At 37.9% G+C, this 21,374-nt stretch overlaps 1 protein-coding gene across 1 annotated transcript in view; it reads right to left on the bottom strand.

Moving 5' to 3' along the window:
- Positions 1-21,374, bottom strand: part of LOC101888435 (protein timeless homolog) — a 697,464-nt gene that overhangs the window by 649,522 nt on the left and 26,568 nt on the right. The window contains exons 3-4 of the mRNA XM_059128021.1: positions 9,527-9,784; positions 355-674 (exon numbers count right to left, since the gene is read on the bottom strand). Of these exons, the coding sequence (XP_058984004.1) occupies positions 355-674; positions 9,527-9,784 (578 nt within the window). The remainder of the gene's footprint in view (positions 1-354; positions 675-9,526; positions 9,785-21,374) is intronic.

Genomic DNA, 21,374 nt, shown 5'->3' with positions numbered 1-21,374 from the left:
ACAGACCGTCACACGTATGTCTGGAACGGAAGTGTGGCATTACGAAATAAAAGCAAAATAATTCGCACAAATAAATAATTCACAAAAATAGCAATATGCGTAGTTGTCTAGACACGAATTGCTCATGTTGGCATTTTTTGGCTTCCAGCACATGAGAAACTAATAAAATTTCTGTACACATCAAGGCCAAGAGGCAAAGATGCTATTGTCCATGCGAAAACACAAATTTCTTTCGAGACTATTAATTCTGATAAAGGTTTTCCATTTGCTGACCACTCATAGGCAGGAAATGTTTTTTTTTTTTGTACGAAATTCAATTCAAGCTCAAAATCCAATTACTCTTATTTTACTTACCGCACCGAAAAGGCACTGCGTCGCGTCACCTGAGCCTCTTCACGGATGTGACGAAACGAACGCTTCTGCTGTTGCTTCTCACGATCGAAATCAATCGATGTAACACGTTCCAACGGCTGATGGCAGATAATATCCCGATCCGAGACAGATTTCAGATTACGTATTACATACGTGCCGCCGAAACGTGAGTGTCGTCCTGGCGGCGGTTTGGTCGATGTACGTTGTTTCTCTCGGCGCCTGGCTGCCAGCAGTTCCTGTTCGTCGCGTTGTTTTTCACTGACGCTGCGTTGCAATGAGGCATCAGCAAGATTTTCGGCAGTCTATGTGGAATGATGACAAAGGAAAAATGGCATAAGCAAAAAAAAAAAATGTTAAAAAGGATGTAGGGACTAGAAGAGATGTTGAGGTAAGAAAAAGTACAAGACAAAATTAGAATCAAAATATAATTCAATAAAGGAGGACGACATCAGCACAACAGTAGGGAACATCTTTGCATGTCGTGCCGTACTGTGAACACATGTGTGGGTGCTACTTGAGTGTGTGTGTTAAGATATTTGAAGCAGCCGGGGTTTCAAATAAGACTAGTTTATGAGAGAAAACATCATTGCCTGCAATGTTTTCAAAGTAGGTGGTGTGATAATTTTAAGAAAATATGAACATCAAGTAATGCCTGAATTTTAATTAATTAATCCAAGAAATATAACCAGAAGATGTCTTAACAGGCCAATGGAGACCTTTAACTGGACTCACGACATTTAAAGGTCCGATACGTTCGATTTTATTTGCGAGTGGAGAACGTTCGTAAGCGGAGTTCTCGAGCGCACGTGCGCCTGTTTGAAAACTAAGAATAACAGTTTGCCAATTTGTATGTGTCTTGAATTTGCTTTGGACCAGGAGTAGGGATGGGAAGGGGCTATCTTACACGTCCCTTCGCCCATCCCTAATCATTGTCGTATATCTGTCATATACTTTGTTGGTAGATACTGGCGACAATGCTCATCAACGTATTTATATACGTTTCATTTGCCGGTTTGAAAAAAAAAACAACAAACTTACAGATCAAACAACGTCATGAAATGGTATGACTAAAAGGTGCTATGTGAGAGTAGAATCTGTTCGATTCAAGCCAATTTCACTCCCACGCCAAGTCGAGCTAAGCTAAAATGACAAAGAAAAACAGAATATAATCCAATTTTTATACCCTACAACACTATGTGTTGAGGTTATTATAAGTTTGATTGGGCCAAAAATTATGTAACACCTCGAAATATTTGATTCCCACATAGGAAAGTATATATGGATCTTCCTATCTCGCCGAGCTGAGTCGATCTAGCTATGTATGTACGTCCGTCCATCTGTCCGTCCGTCTGTCCATGTTAATTTGTAATCACTCTACAGGTCGCAATTATGGCCCGATCTTCACGGAATTTAGTATGGAGGTGGGGCTAGGGCCAGAATAGAACCCTATTTCTTTTGGAGATTATCGCATAATATTTAGGGGTTGAAATGGACCAAAAACAGAAAAAACTCCTGATTTTGCAGTTGCTCTACAGGTCGCAATTATAGACCAATCGACGCAAAAGTTAGCAGGGGGCTAGATCTTAGCAGGGGGCTAGATCTTGATGGTCATCGGGCAATATTTAGTGGGTGAAATAGGCCACAACATTTGTGTTAAATAAAAGTCAAATTTTCCATTAAATCGCGAATATTTTTAATACCGGCGAAATCTCAAATAGACGAACAGGTCAATTCTGACCGTTACGTAGATGCCGATAGTAAATATATCGGTTATATATAGTGAAATATATACAATGTGTATATACAAAGGAAGGAAGCATTACTTACAGGCGATATACGAAATACACAAAAGGCTAACTTCTGGATTTTTTATGCTGATTTCGTTGACGAATATAGCCAAATATCGTAGACAAGCAAATCATATAGATGAGTCTAAATTTGGAGATACAGAGGGGCTTCGTGCTTTTGGAGATGATTGCAAAATATTTAGGTGTTCAAATTAACCAAAAAATCGACACGTCTGTGAAGAGACTTAAGGACAGGGAAGAATTCTAGCTATGGATTGGATTATATTTAGCTGTAAAATGGACCACAACAACTAACAGCTCGACGGAGTTAATAAATATTTGGCAAATGTCAAAAAGTCAAAATCCTAATTTCAAAAGCGAAATCTTCCAAAATGGATTTGGACATAAGGGAGCTTCTAACATATGGTAGTGTTGTAGGGTATCACATGGTCGGCCCCGCACGACTATAGCCTTTGCTTACTTGTTTATATGTACTCCTGTCGGAATACTACTTTTTTAGTCTTTAATCGCAGCGTTTCTGAATGAAACGGAAAATGATTCGATATTTTTTTGTTAGAAATGTATAGAAAGTACAAGTGGCTATCGTTAGAGAACTCCAGCGTTTAAATGTGAATAAGTCTTTTGTGTCTCGTACCATCGTTCGTGACCGTGATACTGGAAATGCTTCGAAAAGTAAAGAAGCGACTTGATCGAAATCCGCGTCGCAGTGGCCGAAAAATGGCTCGTGAGCTGAACATATCGCAATATTCCTTTTGGCAAACATTGAAAAATGAGCACGGGGTAAAGCCATTGAAATGCCAAAAAAGCCCAAGAACTTACACTGCAACAGAAAGAAAATAGACTCAAAAGAGCTAAAGAGTTGCTTCGCGTGGCCGAAAGTGGTGAACTGCCTAATTTGGGTTTCTCCGATGAAAAAAACATTCGTTGTCCAGCAGTTTGTAAACAAACCAAATTATCTCAAAGAGGTTCGCTTAAAATGTGCACCTTCGGTTCGCCACCAGAACTCGAGCGCTGGCCATGGTTATGGTGTGGGCCGCCATAACAGCCGATGGTCGCTCTCCGCTCGCATTAATCGACCAAAATAAATGCCGAATATTATCACGAAAATATTCTGGAGGGTGCGGCACAGGACTCAGCTCGCGCCACCCAAGAATGGTTACAAAATGAAGTTCCTCGCTTCATTTCCAGCGCACAATGGCCACCAAAATATTCGGATACTAATCCGTTAGACTATTGTGTCTGGAGTATTTTGGAAAGCAAGGTTGGTATTAAAAAATACCAAAGTGGTGTCGATCACCTCAAGCAAGAGCTCCGCCGGAAACAGGCCAAAATACCCCAGAGCAAAATTTGGGCAGCGTGAGACGGTTTCATTGGCCGTTTGAAGGCCATAATTCGTGCCAAAGGTGACCAATTCGAACAAATCTAAACTTATTCTTAAATTTGATGCTATTTCCGACATTTTTTGCTTTTATTCAATATAATTTAAAAAAAATGTAAAAATTATGGTTTTTGACTTCGTTGCAGTTTTTTATCTCACCCTGTAAAGTTATATTTCAGGCATCCGGTATTGGACAAACCTCAAATCTCAAGCCACTGTCGAAATCAGGCTAGATAAAAAAATAACTCATTTTAGAAAGAATTTTGTACGCGTAGCCGGAGTAGAATATCTCAAGCCCCGACCGAAGGCCATAACATTTAATGGACTCTCAAAATAGGTCCTTTTTCGGTTCCAAAAAATCGTTAACTTTGATATAATTCCCGAATCGTTTTAAATAACCCCATCATGTGAACATTTGTCGGATATTTATTTTCATTAGCTTTACCTACATCGGTTTAATTGATCCGGATGTAAAACGGGTCTTGGACCCGGATTTTCGGGTCAAATATCCAAGAAAAAGGTATTTTTCCGAAATCTGAGTATAAATATCTACCTCTGGAAAAAAACATATAAAAATGGAAAAAAACATATAAAATCTCAGTTTTACTAAACTAAAGTTGTTCCGCCGAAAAAAATAAGGATTTGACATTTGAAATATGATGTTTGTAATGAAAGGCAGATTGAACTTTTCTCGTCTCTTCTTAACATAAGTCGTATCTATTTAACATCATTATTTTGCGTATCCTTAAACTTATTGCATATCATAAAATAGGGTCCCGGGAAAAACGGTTCTAAACTTCATGTGTATTTAAACGAAGTCCATTTTAAGACATGTGGATTCGATCATTGTGGGGTATAAAAACTATCGCTGTTAAATCAAAAAAAAATGTAATTTAAAAAAAGGATATAAATTATGGGTGCCAAGTTAAATTCCACAACTAAAAATTGTTTCAAAAAAAAAAAAAAAAAAAAAAAAAAACCCTAAAGCTTTGAGAGGGCATAAAACATAAGGATTAATATTACATAAAAATACGAATGTATTCTCAAGAATATCGTAAGCCAATGGATCATCTCTGTAAAGTCCCTTTTAATTGCTTTTCAAAAACATTGAAATTTTAACGGAACACTGAATACCAACCATCATCGTTCGCAATTATCAATGGTTAAAGCCAGATTACGTACCCAGTATCTAGTTAACCAAATTCCCATACAAATACCATTCAATTCGCTATGGAATTCAAATTTTTGTTTTTCTTTTTTCGTCTTTTTAATACCGCATATGCGCTGCATATCTTCTTATTTGCGGTGAAAGCTACCCGACCGACCCTCAAAACGAAAATCTAGCTGAAAATTGTAACGTAATTGAAATGTTTTGTGGCCATCAAATTGGAGTCGAGATGCCATCATAAACAGACTGAACTTGAATAGCAAACACAAACAAACAATGCAGGACACAAGGAACAGCGGTGAATGGAAGGAGGAATGTACTCCTCGTTGTCTGCCTGTCTGAATGCAGCCAAACAAGTCAGACAGGCATACATATGTACTATGTCTTACCAATCCGACCCCGACTGCCATGGCTGGTATGGTATATGGTTGATGTTCGTGTGAAAATTAAGATTTCGTGATTTATGTTTGACTTCAACACAACAAGATGATTCACAATTTGCAGGAGTGATTAAGGAGGCGTGCGGTATGCCGTCCGCTTGAATATCATCCCCAACACTCACTCCCACTGATAGCCACAATGCCACAAAAGGATTTTTATTGCATTGCTTTGGACCCGCATTCATGAAATAAATCTCAACCTCTTCCCTTTTTCTTTTCAATGTGAGCTGTATTTGTCAATGCTTGCCAAAAATGAGAAATACGCCCCAGCCGTACCCATCACATGTTTAGAATTTATTTTTCTGCGAAAAAAATCATTCAATGTCGTGCAGGGCAGTCGAATTTATTCTTGGAATGCATTATGTGATTTTGACTGATTTGATTTGCCGCCAGTATTTGCAACTCTCATGTTTCTTGTTGCTGTTGCATTTATATGTTTTAGTCTGAAGTTTAGATGAATTTTGGAATTAAGCCAAGCGCTGAAGTCAAGGACGTCTGTTAAGAGGAAAATTGTCTGAAAGAAAGAAACATCTTCGTGGGATTTAAGATTAGAGTTGTGTGAAGGAGAAGAAATGAGTGTATTTTTAAGGTCATCATATGAGACCTATATGAGGGCATTGGGAGATTTTTAATAAATGCCTTCTATAAACAGTTTGAAAGGTTTTTCGCATATAAAACTCCTTTTATTAGATCTTCAATAAAAGTAGAAAACTAATACCTAATAGTGACAGTCCAACTGTTCGAAATAGAGTCAGACTTTACTCGAAGAGTGAAGTCGTGTAAAAAAACTTTTTTTATTTTCTGTCCTGGTGTGGGTGTAATAGCAAACCGGTGTTGATATTATTGTGGACTGGGCGGATGATCGTGTACAAAAGCTAAGACTAGAAAAAAAGTAGAAACAGGTCTAACAAAGGGCCAGTAAATTTTGAGCAAAAACAACAAAGGCCACCGCAGTATTCTATGGTTTGTTGGTAGAGATTGGCGACAATTTATTCTGTTTTTGTTTAATTTCACGCTATGACTTTAAGAGTCGAATCTGCTCGAAGTGTTCTCAGTCGGATTCGGATAGAGAATGAAGTTTGCTCTCATTTCGGAACTCTGGCGTAGACAAAATGCCACGTACATAAGACATCAGACTACCCATGCACAACATGGTCAGCAAAGATGAGACTATCACTGAATGTGTAGGTATTGTTTCAATTCCGTCTATCAACTACCGCAAGGTCTTAGAAGTCAAATATAATAGCCTTTTTAATTCTCCGCGCATACCACAGCCATCTGCGATACGATCAGAAATAAGAACAAGGTTCTGAAGACTCTTGCTGGTAGCACTTGGGGAACTGATAAGGAAACCTTGTTGGCCGGTCTGAGGTAAATTATGCGACTCCAACGAGAAATTTTCAGACCTCCCGAAAAAAAATATTCAGACCTCCCAGAACATCTGCCTTAAAACCGCTACAGAGTGTCTCCTCATGGCACCTTTCGACCATCTACATGAAGAAGAGTAAGTCTTACCGGTGCGACATTGCCATACTTGCTTGTTTGCTAAAACAGCAGAGTCATCCCAATCACCATCTGGTGGATAGGCAAGCTCCGCCCAGGCACGGAAGGAAATAATTTCATGATCTAAAGAGAGAGAGAGGTATTGAGGTATAAGAGAGAGAGAGAGCCTCTAGATCAAGCAAGACTGAGTGGTACTCACTCTATCTCACAATTCATGGAGGAACATAGAGTGAATATTATAGTCGTAGACTATCCCATTCCCATCGCAACTAAATAGCGAGAGCTACCCCGACAAACCCGAGTAGTTTTATCACAATCAAGATCGGTATGGTGCAGCCGCCTCAATTCGTATTGGGACCGGATTGACAGCAATGTGCAGAACACCAGCGAAGCATTTGGTCCAGGCCCACATGATACGCTGTACCTCTTTCACTGCCCAGCCAAACTTACTCAACTAACACCAGTATCGTTGTGGACCCAATCTATGCAGGTTGCGTCCAGCCATAGTTTTCTAAGCAGCAGCTCAACTCAACATTCTGCTACCATCGATTTGCCGTTACTTCTCACAAGAGGAACAATTCTCATACACTCGATGGTGCTGATCACATACATGGTGAGATAAAAAAACGGCAACAAAATCAATCGCCATAATCTTTACATTTTTTTAATGTTACTGAATGAGCGCAAAAAATATCGGAAATAGCATCAAATTTTAGAATAAGTTTAGATTTGTTTGAATTGGTCAAGTTTGGCACGAATTATGGCCTTCAAACGGCCAATGAAACCGTCACATGCTGCCCGAATGTTGCTCTGCGGAATTTTGGCACATTTCCGGCAAAGCGCTTGCTTGAGGTGATCCACACTTTTTGTGCCAATCTTACTTTCCATAATACTCCAGACACAATAGTCCAACGAATTGGTATCCGTAGATTTTGGTGGCCATTGTGCGCTGCAAATGGAGCGAGGAACCTCATTATGTAACCATTCTTGGGTGGCGCGTGCTAAGTGACATGGTGCTGAGTCCTGTTGGAATGTCCAAGGTCTGTGGCCAAAATGTTTGCGTGTCCAAGGCTTTAATATACCTCTCATCGGAGAAAACCAAATTCGGCAGTACACTTTCGGCCAAGCGAAGCAAATCTTTAGCTTTTTTGATTCTATTTTCATTCTGTTGAAGTGTAAGTTCTTGCACTTTTTGGAATTTCAATGGCTTTACCACGAGCTCATTTTTCAATATTTGGGAGGTATTAGAAGGAGTGGACCGATATTGCCCATCTCCGAACTCGATCTAAGTTTAACAAAAATATTACGATGTACCCAGTTTGGACCAAATCGGATACTCCATTCGAGAGTTATCGTGCGCACCAGCCAGACAGACAGACGGACGGACAGACATCGCTAGATCGACTCCAAAACTCTAAAACCGTTATTTCGACTAGGCACGTTTTGACCTATCAAATTGTATATACCCTCTGTAGCCATATGGCTGAGGGTATAACCAAAGATTTATTCATATTTAAATGCTAGAGTGCTCTAACCATAGCCACTTGTGGTTTCCCAGCCAAATATAAAGAAATCACCCTATCACGCTTGAATTCCATCACGAATAACTTTTTTCCTGGAAAATGCTCAACCAAATGCTTTTGTACGCTTGTAAACAATATAATGACCTGTCACTGGTTTAATTTTAACAGCTGTCGGACGAGTGGCTTAGAAATGGCAACAGTCTGAAGTTGGTTGCAGTTTTTCCATCTCTCGCTGTAAAGGTCCACGTCTTCGTATAGGCCTATTATTTTTATAAGGATTTCTTCAAGGATTTTTTTGAAAATTTCCTTTGTGACAATAGTGGCTTTGGCTCGTTTTTTGATTGTCTGTTTTCCACTGCAGCAGAGTAGCTCAAGGAGTAGTTGGTAAATTTAAATTAATCACAGGTTAGTGTCCAGTCCATTTACCCAGAGGATTTGAGTTCCTATAAATCACCCGTGCAGCAACATCAGACATTTCGATTATATTCGAAGTCAATTCGCCACAATGTCTATTATAGCCACATTAATATAATTAATAGATCTGAAATGCGAGCGAGTTCTACTTTCAACTCGAGTTCGAGCAGGAATACTCCTGCGAGTAAATAAAGAGAAAGATCAACTCTGTTTCTCTATGTCACTTGAAGAAGGGAAAGTAGGCTTTGCTTGTCTTCGAGTGGGAGCAAAATTCGCTCGAAGAACCCTATCCGATTCAATACCCATGAGAGGGAAATATTCGCCCTTTCTTAGTAAATTAGTGGATCCTTATGGACATCCTCGAAGCAACTTCTATACACAGAAGATGCTTACCAGGTCTTCTATACATATATTTTATTGAAGAAGAAGGCCTTTAAAAGGTTTTTCACACATAGAAGACCTTCACAAGGTCTTTTATACATAGAAAGCCCAAAAGATCTTTGAAACTATTTTACAAACAGCAGAGGAGGACTTTTACTAAAAAAACTGTAAAGGTATGCATCTTTAGAGGACCATATCTAAATGGTCTTCGAGAGAATTTCTAAAGATAAAAGGACATTTAAGAAGACTTTTACAGATTTAAATCCATTAAAAATTTTCTAACTTCTAATTTTTCTCATTCTTTAAACAGTACATGATTTTTAATTGGAAATGGTGTATGTATTTACTTGGTAACAAATAATTTCTTATACTTTATCAATATCATTAACAATGTTTCACGCACACATACACACACTCAAAACTCTCATCACATGACTTCAACTTATTACAACAACGCAATTAATTAACCTTAGACGAGCAGTCGAAGTTTGATAGGATTGTTACAAGTGCATCGAGGCTACTTTTCTGCTCTCACTTACCAGTTCACGATAAAGGAGACACAATATCTCCAGACAATGCAGATGGAATTGATGTTCATCGGGCGATGAAATAACGAACAAGACCAAATCCAAAATGCCCGATTGATGTAATGCCCAAATGACCTGATCATGAACGCTGGCATCATTATCGGCCCGGCACTCAGCCTCAGGATTTGCGGGCACTTGAAGCACGTTTCGTATTAAAACCAAAATACGTTCAATTAAGAGACTTTGCTCTTCGCTGCGTAAGGCCCAGTCCTGCAAAGAAAACGAAAAAAAAAATAAAACGAAACAATGAAAAAGAGGGAAAATAGAAAACATACGAACAGCAGAACATGAATGCGAAGCGAAAGGAAAATACAAACATTAAATTAGAATGGTATTAAAGAGGGTGGGGATGGTTATGCAAACCAAACAGATTCAAGGGGATATTATCATAGTGAGAGAGGTTGGGGGAGCCACAATGCCATCGATATGTGCCGGAATGGCTTGAAGTGACAAAGGAAGTACGAGGCAAAAGTTGAAAATTAAATTAGATTTTTTTATGATTGAGACTTTGACTAAATCCTAGCATGAACTGGAGCAAACAGCAGCATTGTGTTGCCCCTACCAGTGACAGCTATTTCCGCGTTTGTTTAGAAAGCTAGTGATGTAACGAGCTCGATGAGGCATTCATTTTTCCAATGTTTCTGTTACGTTTAAAGATATTGAACACGTCCAAGGAGATCAAAGACCTGGTAATTGTTCTTCCCTTACAATATGAGGTATCAAAGGGTATTCTATGAGAATAGTGGACCAAACAATGGCCTTTCATTGGAATAAAAACACTGGCTAATGTTTTAGAATATAATACTCGTAAGAGTGTTCTATTGGAATAGAAGACTTCATAAAGAATATAACACGGGTCTACTATCAGTAAAGAATACCTCATATGGGACCCCGCAAGTGTCTGTTTTAGAATAGAAGATCTCTTAATGATCTGATATTGGATCTATTGGAATAAGAGATATCTCAGCGGTCTGCTATTGGAATGGAAACTTCTTAATGGTCTTCTGATAGAATAGAAGACATCGCAATGGTCTGTTATTGGAATATAAGACATACTAACGGTTTTCTATAGGAATATAAGACTTCTTAACGGTTCTATATTCCTAATATAAAAACTCTCAATGGTCTTCTATTAGAACAGAAAACCTCTTCTATTGGAATGGAAAACCTATTAATGGTATTCGGGTGGAATAGAAGACCTCTGGTAGAATAGAAGACGCTTCAATAATCTACTATTAAAATACAAGGCCCCCTAACGGTCTTCTTTTGGAGTGGAACACCTCGTAAGAGTCTGCCTTTATTGGTCTCCTGTTGGAGTAGAATACATCTTAATGGTATTATTGTGGAATAGAAGGCCTCTCTATGGTCTTCCATTGAAATAGAAGACATTGCAAGATTCTTCTGGTGAAATAGAAAACCTCCCAACGGTCTGCTATTGTAATGGAAGGCCTCTTAATGGTCTTCTGGTGAAATAGAAGACTTATCAATGATCTGCTATTGGGAAAAAAGACCTCTCTACGGTCTGTTTTGGGAATGGAAGACCCCTTAATGGTCTTCTAGTGGAATAGAAGACCTCCTAATGGTCTGTTATGGGAATAGAAGACCTCTCAATGGCCTGCTACTGAAATAGAAGACCACTCAATGGTGTGCTATTGGAATAGAAGACCTCTTAACGGTCTTCTATTAGAATAGAAGACCTATCAATGGTCTGCTATTGAAATATAAGACCTATCAATGGACCTCTTAACGGTCATCTATTGGAATAGAAGACCTCCCAACGAGCTGCTATTGGAATAGAAGACTTCTTAGTGGTCTTTAATTTCAATAGAAGACCTCGTAATGGTCTCATATTAAGATAGAGGACCTATGGTTAGGTTAGGTTGAAAAAGAGGGGCGAACCCAATTTCGCCGCAAGCCCTAATGGTCTGTTATGGGAATAGAAGACCTCTCAATGGCCTGCTACTGAAATAGAAGACCACTCAATGGTGTGCTATTGGAATAGAAGACCTCTTAACGGTCTTCTATTAGAATAGAAGACCTATCAATGGTCTGCTATTGAAATATAAGACCTATCAATGGACCTCTTAACGGTCATCTATTGGAATAGAAGACCTCCCAACGAGCTGCTATTGGAATAGAAGACTTCTTAGTGGTCTTTAATTTCAATAGAAGACCTCGTAATGGTCTCATATTAAGATAGAGGACCTATGGTTAGGTTAGGTTGAAAAAGAGGGGCGAACTCAATTTCGCCGCAAGCCCTGTTGGGCATACACTTAAGCCAGTATAGGCCTGTTGTGCGCTCTAGTCAGAGGGGTTTTACCGAGGAAGACGTGCAGTTAAGTCTGTTATATTTGAAATTCTGTTGCCTTTATGAAATTCTTTAACTGTTTTATATCATTTACCATGATCCGACTAAGGTCTGGTATAGTGTCGCTCTCTAAGAATTGGGCTCTGATATTAGCAAACACTGGGCATATACAGAAAAAATGTTCCAATGTTTCGTCATCTTCCCTCCACGCACTTCATATGCTGTTATCTGTGCAACCTATCTTGTATAGATGAGCTTTAAGCCCCCGGTGCCCGTAAGGATGCCTGTCATCTCACTGATCTCCTTATTGCCTAGAAATAAAAGATTTTTCGTTTTTATCTCATTTGGATCACCCCACGCCCTCTTCGTTTCATAAGGATATATGAGCGTTTTTTGCCCATGTCTTTAACATTAGACGTGACGCATTTAGCGGCAGTGAATTGTCTAAGTTTACTGCGAGAGAGTTTGCTATCTCGTTACCTCTAACTCCGTTATGACCTGGTACCCATATAATGCGAACTAAGCCTATAGGCTTAGAGGACCTATAAACGTTCCTCTTATAGATTGGACGAACTCGTAAAAGCTCTCTATTGTATATAAAGCATGGTGTCCACCCTTAATTAGCTCTTATGTAAATATCAGATCTCGTTAAGGTTTCAAGGCCTTTCTTGTCCTTGAATACCATCTTAGCGTAAGTAACCGGTTTATTGTCGTTAGTTTTTCAACACTACATTCCCCATGACATTTTTTCATGTGTTTGCCTATATTTTTGTTTTTGTAAAATTGCTACCGATTTCTTTTGCTCTCTCTCTCTCTAAATTGTACAACAAACTTATGCAAATCCGGCGAATTACAACAAATTCTTTTAAATAAATGAACGGAATATTCACAAACGGGCTTAGGAGAACCGTGACGACTAACACGCGGCAGTATTACTTTCAGCGTAGCAAACATATAAATCGTAAATGAGCAGGAATAAAGCAGCAGCAAAAACAACAACTACAAGAAAACACATTGACGCTGGCAATAACAAAGCATAAAAATGAAATTAAATTTAAAACTTTCTATAAATTGAAATTTATCTCTTGGAATTATGGAGAAGAGAGTGGTGAGGACGTGCACGGACGACGACGACAGCGACAGCAACATTGCTGATATTAAAATGGTAAATAAATAACAACAAAATGAAATCTCTCAATTTCCATTGACATTTTCAATGGAAAATTAATATGACTCTTCTTAGGCCTTGGGGGAGGCGGTAGTAGCATGGGGTACTGCAAGATGTTGGGTATTTAAGTAAAGCTAAAACAGAGTCTCGATATTCAAAGGTGAAACGAAAGTCCCAGTGGAGTGTGGGGGTTTGGTGGTATGAGGTTGAAAGAAAAATCAATGATTTACGCATGAAATTGCTCAACAATTGTCAAGGTAATATTCGAAGAAATGCTGGGAAAGAAAAGAAAGTCAATTCAAATAAAGAAACACACAAGTCAAGTTCTTGTGATGTCTAAATAAAGATATGGCAGCAATTCGTTCCTTTTTCAAAAGAAATTTTTTAACTTTTGAGTGGAAATAGGTATGCTGAATTCTGCAATTAGCGATAAAGGGTATAATACATAGAAATAAGAGAAGGCTTAAAATAATGTATAATTATCTCATATATTTTTTTTTATTTTATAGATTTTGAACATTCCTGAGTGAAAATGAAGATTTTTTAATTATTTTTTAGTTTGATAATTATTGACGTCTCTAGGCTTGACCTGCACAATATAGATTTTATTTCATATCTGATTGACGTGATACTAATTTCACGTGGGAAGCAATAGGACTTAGAAGAAATAAATGAATACATTTTTCATAGATTATCTTTTTGATTATTTCTGTCTGGTGTTGAGAATTCTATTTATGGCAACGAAAAATAAATATATAATAATACAAGAATAACGTAATTTCCTGCCTGACTCACTATGGCCCCTGCAAAAAGACCAAAGCTTTTTTACACAATACTAAAAAGTACAAAATGGTACGGTTTTTAAAAATGCATGCTACAAAAAATACGAAAAATATTGGAATATACGCTGTTACTAATTGCACGGTTTGCACGGTGTTAAGTGAAAAAGACAAGTAAAAAAGCAGTAAGTTCGGCCGGGCCGAACTTTGAATACCCTCCACCATTTGGAACGTATTTGGAAATTTTCAAAAAATAAAATCCTTAAAACATTCTGTTAAAATTTTAAAAATACCGAATATAGCCGTTATATTGGGGTCTATACGACGTGGACCTACCTAGGCATTGTTTGCCATTAGTCATTACCATATTCAAATTCGAAACTTGAAATAAACGGTGAATAATGTAGCTAAAATCATCAAAATATCGTATATAGGGAGTACGGTTATATCGGAGCTGTGCGAAGACCTGGCCCAGCATAGACAATTTTCTGTCACAGGCTATAGCATCCATTACTTACGTCAAATACGATATCTCAAACAATTTCGGTGGGTATTGTACCTAAACTTGTCAAAATACCGAATATAGGGAGGTACTGATATATGGAGCCTTTACGAAGACCTGGACCTGCATAGGCAAATTTCTGTCACAGACTGTAGTTCCCATTACGAACTCTTAATACATAAATTGAAACAATTCCGGTGTATAATGACGCTAAAATCATCAAAATACCGAATTTTGGGAGGTACCGTTATATGGGGGCTATACGAAGACGTGGACCTGCACCGACAAATTTTTTCATTATGCTGTAGTATTCATTGCGAACTTCAAATACCAAATTTAAAACAATTCCGATGATTAATGTCGCAAAAATCACCACAATATCGAATATCGGGAGGTACCGTTATATGGGGGCTATATGAAAACGTGGACCTACATGGCCCATTTACGAACTTAACCTGCCTATTGGAAAATAAACACGTGTGCAAAATTTTAGCCTTCTATCTCAATTCGTTCGAAAGAGCGTGATTACAACAGACGGACAAACAGACGGACATGGCTAAATCGACTTAGAATTTTACGCTGATCAAGAATATATATACTTTGTTGGGTCTGACATGAGTATTTCGAGGAGTTACAAACGGAATGACAAAGTTAATATACCCTCCATAGTATGGTGGAGGGTATAATAATTCGCTGTCTTTTGGTTCATGATATCGTATAGTCCCCATATAACGGTACCTCGCGATATTCGATATTTTGATGATTTTAACCACATTTTCCAAGACACATACTTTCTTCACATTCTTGTGGAGTACATATTACGCATGTAAGGGACTTGAAACCCAAAATCGTATGAATCATTTATATGGGAGCTATAGGTATATCTGAACCGAATTTAATGTACTTTCTTCTTGACTGAGAAAAACAAATGTTGTTTGTGAAACTTCAGCTAAATCGGATAATAAAGGCGACCAGCATTTTGTTCACAAGAATACATGGGCGGACGGATAGACGGACTGACATTCATAAATCGATTCAGAAAGTGATTCTATGAAGATCCTCAAAAGTAACTATGGGTCTATCTCGTTTCCTTCTCCCTGTTACAAACAAATACACAAAGACATAATACCCTCACCACTATGTAGTGTGGGGTATAAATAGCGAACCCCATATGATCATCTAATTTGGTTGGAAATTGCGACAGAAACCTTAAAAATACCGAAAATAGGGATGTACCGTTATATGGAAACTATACCAATTGGTGGACCTGAATCGACAATTTTTTGCAAGGAGAGAACAGACCTGCTGGGAACCCTAACTGAAAAGTTTAATCTAATTTTGGTAGGAAATGTGGCAGAAACCTTAAAAATACAAAAAATCGGAATGTACCGTTATATGGGGCTATACCTAAACGTGGACCAATAAGGTCCATTTTCAATATCTATAAGCCTGCAAAAAATATAAACGTTTGTGCCATTTCAAAGCTCTAGATTAAATTATGTGGACTCTATCGTGATATCAACAGATAGACAGGCAGACAGACATAGCTGAATCGACTTAAAAATTTAAACTGATCAAGAATACATATAAAATACACAGGGAGAGATGAAAAAACTGCAACCAATTTCAGACTGCTGTCATTTCTAAGCCACTCGTCCGACAGCTGTTAAGATTATTCCAGTAACAGCTCATTATATTGTTTACAAGCGTACAAAAGCATTTTGGTGAGAATTGTCCAGAAAAAAAGTTATTCGTGATGGAATTCAAGCGTGATAGTGTGATTTCTTTATATTTGGCTGGAAAACCACAAATGGCTATCGTTAGAGCACTCCAGCATTCAAATGTGAATAAATCGTTTGTGTCTCGTACCATCGCTCGTTACCGTGATACTGGTAGCGTAGCCCGAAGTCACGGAAGTGGACGGAAGAATGAAATGGTTCGAAAAGTAAAGAAGCGACTTGATCGAAACCCGCGTTGTAGTGGCCGAAAAATGGCTCGTGAGCTGAACATATCGCAATATTCCATTAGGCCAATATTGAAAAATGAGCTCGCAAGACCTTAACCGCAACAGAAAGAAAATAGACTCAAAAGAGCTAAAAAGTTGCTTCGCTTGGCCGAAAGAAGTGAACTGCCGAATTTGGATTTCGTTGTCCAGCGGTTTGTAAACAAACAAAATGATCGTGTTTACTTGTCAAAGAGGTCAGCTGAAAATGTGCATCTTCGGTTGGCCACCAGAACTCAAGCTTCGGCCATGGTGATGGTGTAGGCCGCCATAACGGCCAATGGTCGCTCTCCGCTCGTATTAATCAACCGTGGCATCAGAATAAATGCCGGATATTATCACGAAAATATTGTGGAGGGTGTATTTAAGGCTTGGGACTCAGCGCCATCGCGCTCAGCACGCGCCACCCAAGAATGGTTACAAAATGAGGTTCCTCGCTTCATTTCCAGCGCACAATAACCACCAAAACCCGTACCAACCCGTTGGATTATTGTGTCTGGAGTATTTTGGAAAGCAAGGTTGGCACTAAAAAATACCAAAGTGTCGATCACCTCAAGCAGGCACTTCGCGGAGAATTGGCCAAAATACCGCAGAGCAATATTCGGGCAGCGGACTTATTCTAAAATTTGATACTATTTCCGACATTTTTTGTTTTCATTCAATAAAATTTAAAAATTATGGCGTATGACTTTGTTGCAGTTTTTTTATCCCACCCTGTATATAATCTATGCCAAATAGTCTACCCGTTTTGAATTTTCTCTGCAAAAGGGGTTGGTAGCCTTTGTTTCAGAATAGCCGAATTATACGCTTATACCTATTGAAAATATTATTACATATAGCAATATAAATTAGTTTTTTTCGATTCAGATTCCGACTCCAGGAAAATTATCCTACACAAAAACTTCGACAGCGGAACTCTGATTTTTACTAAGCTTATTAATGGTCGTGGGTATAAAAACGAAAGTTATATTTATTTCCATCTCTTTTGGAATGCAAGACCTACAAAAAAAGCCAAATTGTTTCAAAAATCTAACACTGATTTCGCCACTTTTCAAACTTTTTCATTGAAGACGAAACATGTTTTTGCTTTGATTTGTGTTTTCAGATATTGTTTTTTTTTTTTTTTTTTTTTTCATTTTTCATTTTCTAACAAAACTGAACGTTCAGCTACAAATTGGATTTTATTCTTAGCCTATCTTTTTGGTGATAGCTCTTTGTAGTTGCACTCGTCTGTCTTTCCTTCAACGCAAATCATCTACCTTTCATTGTCAAAGCCAGGCATATGTTATGGATGGATGGTTGGTTGGCTCGATGGCTGGCTGACAGACTGGCTTAGTAGAGCAAGACAGCCTCCAAAATACTACGCCCGGTTTTGATTGGAATTTGTTCGCAACACGTCGTCATGGTGCCACATTAATACCTCTTCCCGGTGTGACACACTTCTTTAGGCAGTAGTAGTAGTATTCTGTATCACGCCCTCATTTTTTCACTTTTCCCGGAAACACATCCACCACCCTCATACTCCTAGACGAACGCACAGTTTTGTGCCACATCGTCGTTGTATCTATGACAATTTTTTTTTTTTTTTTGGTTGTGGCATAACTACTGTTCGTGGTAGTGGTTGGTTGGTTATGCGGTAGTAAAACGGCGGTTTAAAAATCAAAAACTGTAACAGCTTGTAGGCATTACGTTTTCTTTTTTTTTCTCCTCTCACTTCCTTTTTTAGTTATGTGGTTTTTTGTCATTCCTTTCAGTTGTTTTCCTTTGTCTTTCGTTAAATAACAAGTGGTATTTTTGGGATGTAATGAGTGCTTCCACATTTAACAAGTGGTTTTGATGCTTCTTCCAAATACATTTAGAGAAAATTCTGTAAATGTGATTTATATTTTGTACACAGAATAAATGGATAACATTTTTTTTAAAATCTACTTTCAAAGTGCATGCTGGTATTAAAAGTTCTACAGTTCTATTTAAATCTTGGCACATTACAATTGGACAATATTGGTCAAAAATAAAAAGTTCGTAAATGGGCCATGTCGGATCACGTTTTCGTATAGCCCCTATATATATAGCCCGATATTCGGTATTTTCATGATTTCAGCGACATTATTTCAAATATCGTATTTAAAGTTCATAATGGATACTACAGGCTACGACAAACATTTTTGTAAGCAGGTCCACGTCTTCGTATAGCCCCCATATAAGGGCAGCTTCCAATATTCGGTATTTTCATGATTTTAGCAACATCATTTGCCGAAATCGTCTCAAAAAAATTTCGTATGCAGGTCCACGTCTTCGTATAGCTCCCACATATATCGGTACCTCCCTATGTTCGACATTTTCATGACTTTAGCGACATTACATAACGGAATTATTTAAAATTTCGTATTTTAAGTTCGTAATGGATACTACAGCCTATGACAAAATATTTTTGTGCTGGTCCACATCTTCGTATAGCCTCCATATAACGGTACCTCCCGATATTCGGTATTTTAATGATTATATCGACATTATTTACCGGAATTATTTAAAATTTCGTATTTGAAGTTCGTAATGGGTGCTACAGTCTATGACGCAAACTTTTTTATGCAGGTCCACGTCTTCGCATAGTCTCCATATAAGTTTCCATTTAAGCGGTAGTTTCCGGAATTTTTTTTTTTTAAATTTTCAAGTATTTTCCAAATTGTGGAGGGTATAAAAAGTTGGGCCTGGTCGAACTTAGCTGCGCTTTTACTAGCTGCGTAAATACTTAATATATTGACGACAAGGAAATTATTTTTATAAAAAAAATTTAAAAAAATGGATATAAATTTCCCTGAAAAAATCATCAACATAGCTTAATACTTTGGAGTGGAATCACAAAACACAGAAATTAATTGAAAAAATGTAATTCGTCTTTTGAAGTAAATGTTTTTAAACTATTATAGAACACATGATTCTACTTCAGTATCGAAAATATCAAATTCATACGTTGTTTTTTTTTTTTCTAATTATACAAATTTGGGAAATGTTTAATTTTTCTGCAAGGAGGAAAAAATAGTTTTTGGTTTTTTTGAAGTGTTATAATATTGTATTTTTTTTATCGGCAAAAGTCATTATTTTTCAAAGGATACACTGATTACATGCAATTTTCACTGTTTTAGAACAAAAAGTTTAAAAAACAGTGCTGTAAAAATATTTTGGAAATTAATTCAAATATGTCAATATTTTCGCCATATCCGAAGAGTACAGGGGAAATAAAAAACAAACAACAAAGTCAAACGCCATAATTTTTACATTTTTTGTAATTTTATTGAATAAAAGCAAAAAATGTCGGATATAGCATCAAATTTTAAAATAAGTTTAGTAATTGGTCACCTTTGACACGAATTATGGCCTTCAAACAGCCAATTAAACCATCAAACGCTGCCCGAATGTTGCTCTGTGGTATTTTGGCCCATTCCCGGCGAAACGCTTGCTTGAGGTGATCGACACTTTGGTATTTTTTAGTGGCGCGTGCTGAGACCTGTGGGAATGACCAAGGTCTGAGGCCAAAATGTTTGTGTGTCCAAGGCATTAATACATCCTCCAGAATATTTTCGCGATTATAGTCGGTATTTATTCTGATGCCACGGTCGATTAATACGAGCGGAGAGCGACTATCGGCTGTTATGGCGGCTCACACCATCACCATGGCCAGTGCTTGAATTGTGGTAGCCAATCGAAGGTGCAAATTTTCAGCTGACCTCTTTGGCAAGTAAACGCGATCATTTTGTTTGTTTGCAAACTGCTGGACAACGAATGTTTTCTCATCGGAGAAAACTAAATTCACCACTTTCGGCCAAGCGAAGCAACTCTTTAACTCTTTTGAGTCTATTTTCTTTCTGTTGCGGTGTAAGTATTTACAATTTCAATGGCTTCACCCCTTCTCTTCCTCTTTTTTCAATGTTTGCCGAATGGAATATTGGGATATGTTCAGCTCATGAGCAATGCATGGCCACTGCGACGCGGGTTTCGATCAAGTCGCTTTTTTACATTTCGAACCATTTCTACTGATGTTGCTGTTTTCTTTCGTCCACTTTCTTGACGTCGAACTACGCTACCAGTATCACGGTAAGGAGCGATGGTACGAGACACAAATGATTTATTCACATTTAAATGCTGGAGTGCTCTAACGACAGCCACTGGTAGTTTTCCAGTCAAATATAAAGAAATCACACTATCACGCTTGAATTCCATTACGAAAAACTTTTTTCTGGAAAATTCTCACCAAAATGCTTTTGTACGCCTGTAAACAATATATTAAGCTGTCGCTGGAATAACTTTAACAGCTGTCGGACGAGTGGCTTAGAAATTACAGCAGTCTGAAGTTGATTGCATTTTTTTTCATCTCACCCTGTATATGGAGTTAAAAAAAAGTAAAAAAAAAAGATGCTAAGTTCAGCCGAGCCGAACTTTTTATACCCTCCACCATTTGGAAGATACTTGGAAAAACCGCTCAAGTGCAAACCCTTATATGGGGGGCTGTAGTAACTGTTCCGAAATTTATATACGAAATTTGAAACAATTCCGGTGAACAACCGGAGGAACCGTTATATAGGGGATACATGATATCGTGGTCCTATGTAGACAATTCTCTTCCAGGGAATAAATTACTCACAAGGAACTTCTTGTGAGAATTTTCAGACAATTTCGTTAAAAAATGTGGCTAAGATCATTAAAATAACGAATATCGGGGGATACGTAATAAACCCATAGTTCCTTTTAATGCATGTCCGTCCTTCCGTCCGTCGGTCCATGTATTATTGTAAACAAAGTACAGATCGCATTTACTTTCCGATCCAGATGAAATGTTGAACAAGTCATTTATTTGACCCAAGAACGAACCCTATTAAAACTGGAGATAATCTGTCAAAAATTAGATATAGCTCCCATATATATGTTCGTCCGATTTGCCTTTTATTGTGAACCAAATAGTATAAAATTGTGCACATACGACCACATTCTAAGTATACCAAATTTGATCGAAATTGGCTCAGATATAGATATAGCTCCCATATAT

Source organism: Musca domestica, unplaced genomic scaffold, assembly GCF_030504385.1.
Source record: "Musca domestica strain aabys unplaced genomic scaffold, Musca_domestica.polishedcontigs.V.1.1 49, whole genome shotgun sequence".
Taxonomy (NCBI): Eukaryota; Metazoa; Arthropoda; class Insecta; order Diptera; family Muscidae; genus Musca; species Musca domestica.
The sequence above is the reverse complement of the archived record's forward strand: the minus strand, read 5'-3'. Positions and strand labels throughout refer to the sequence as shown.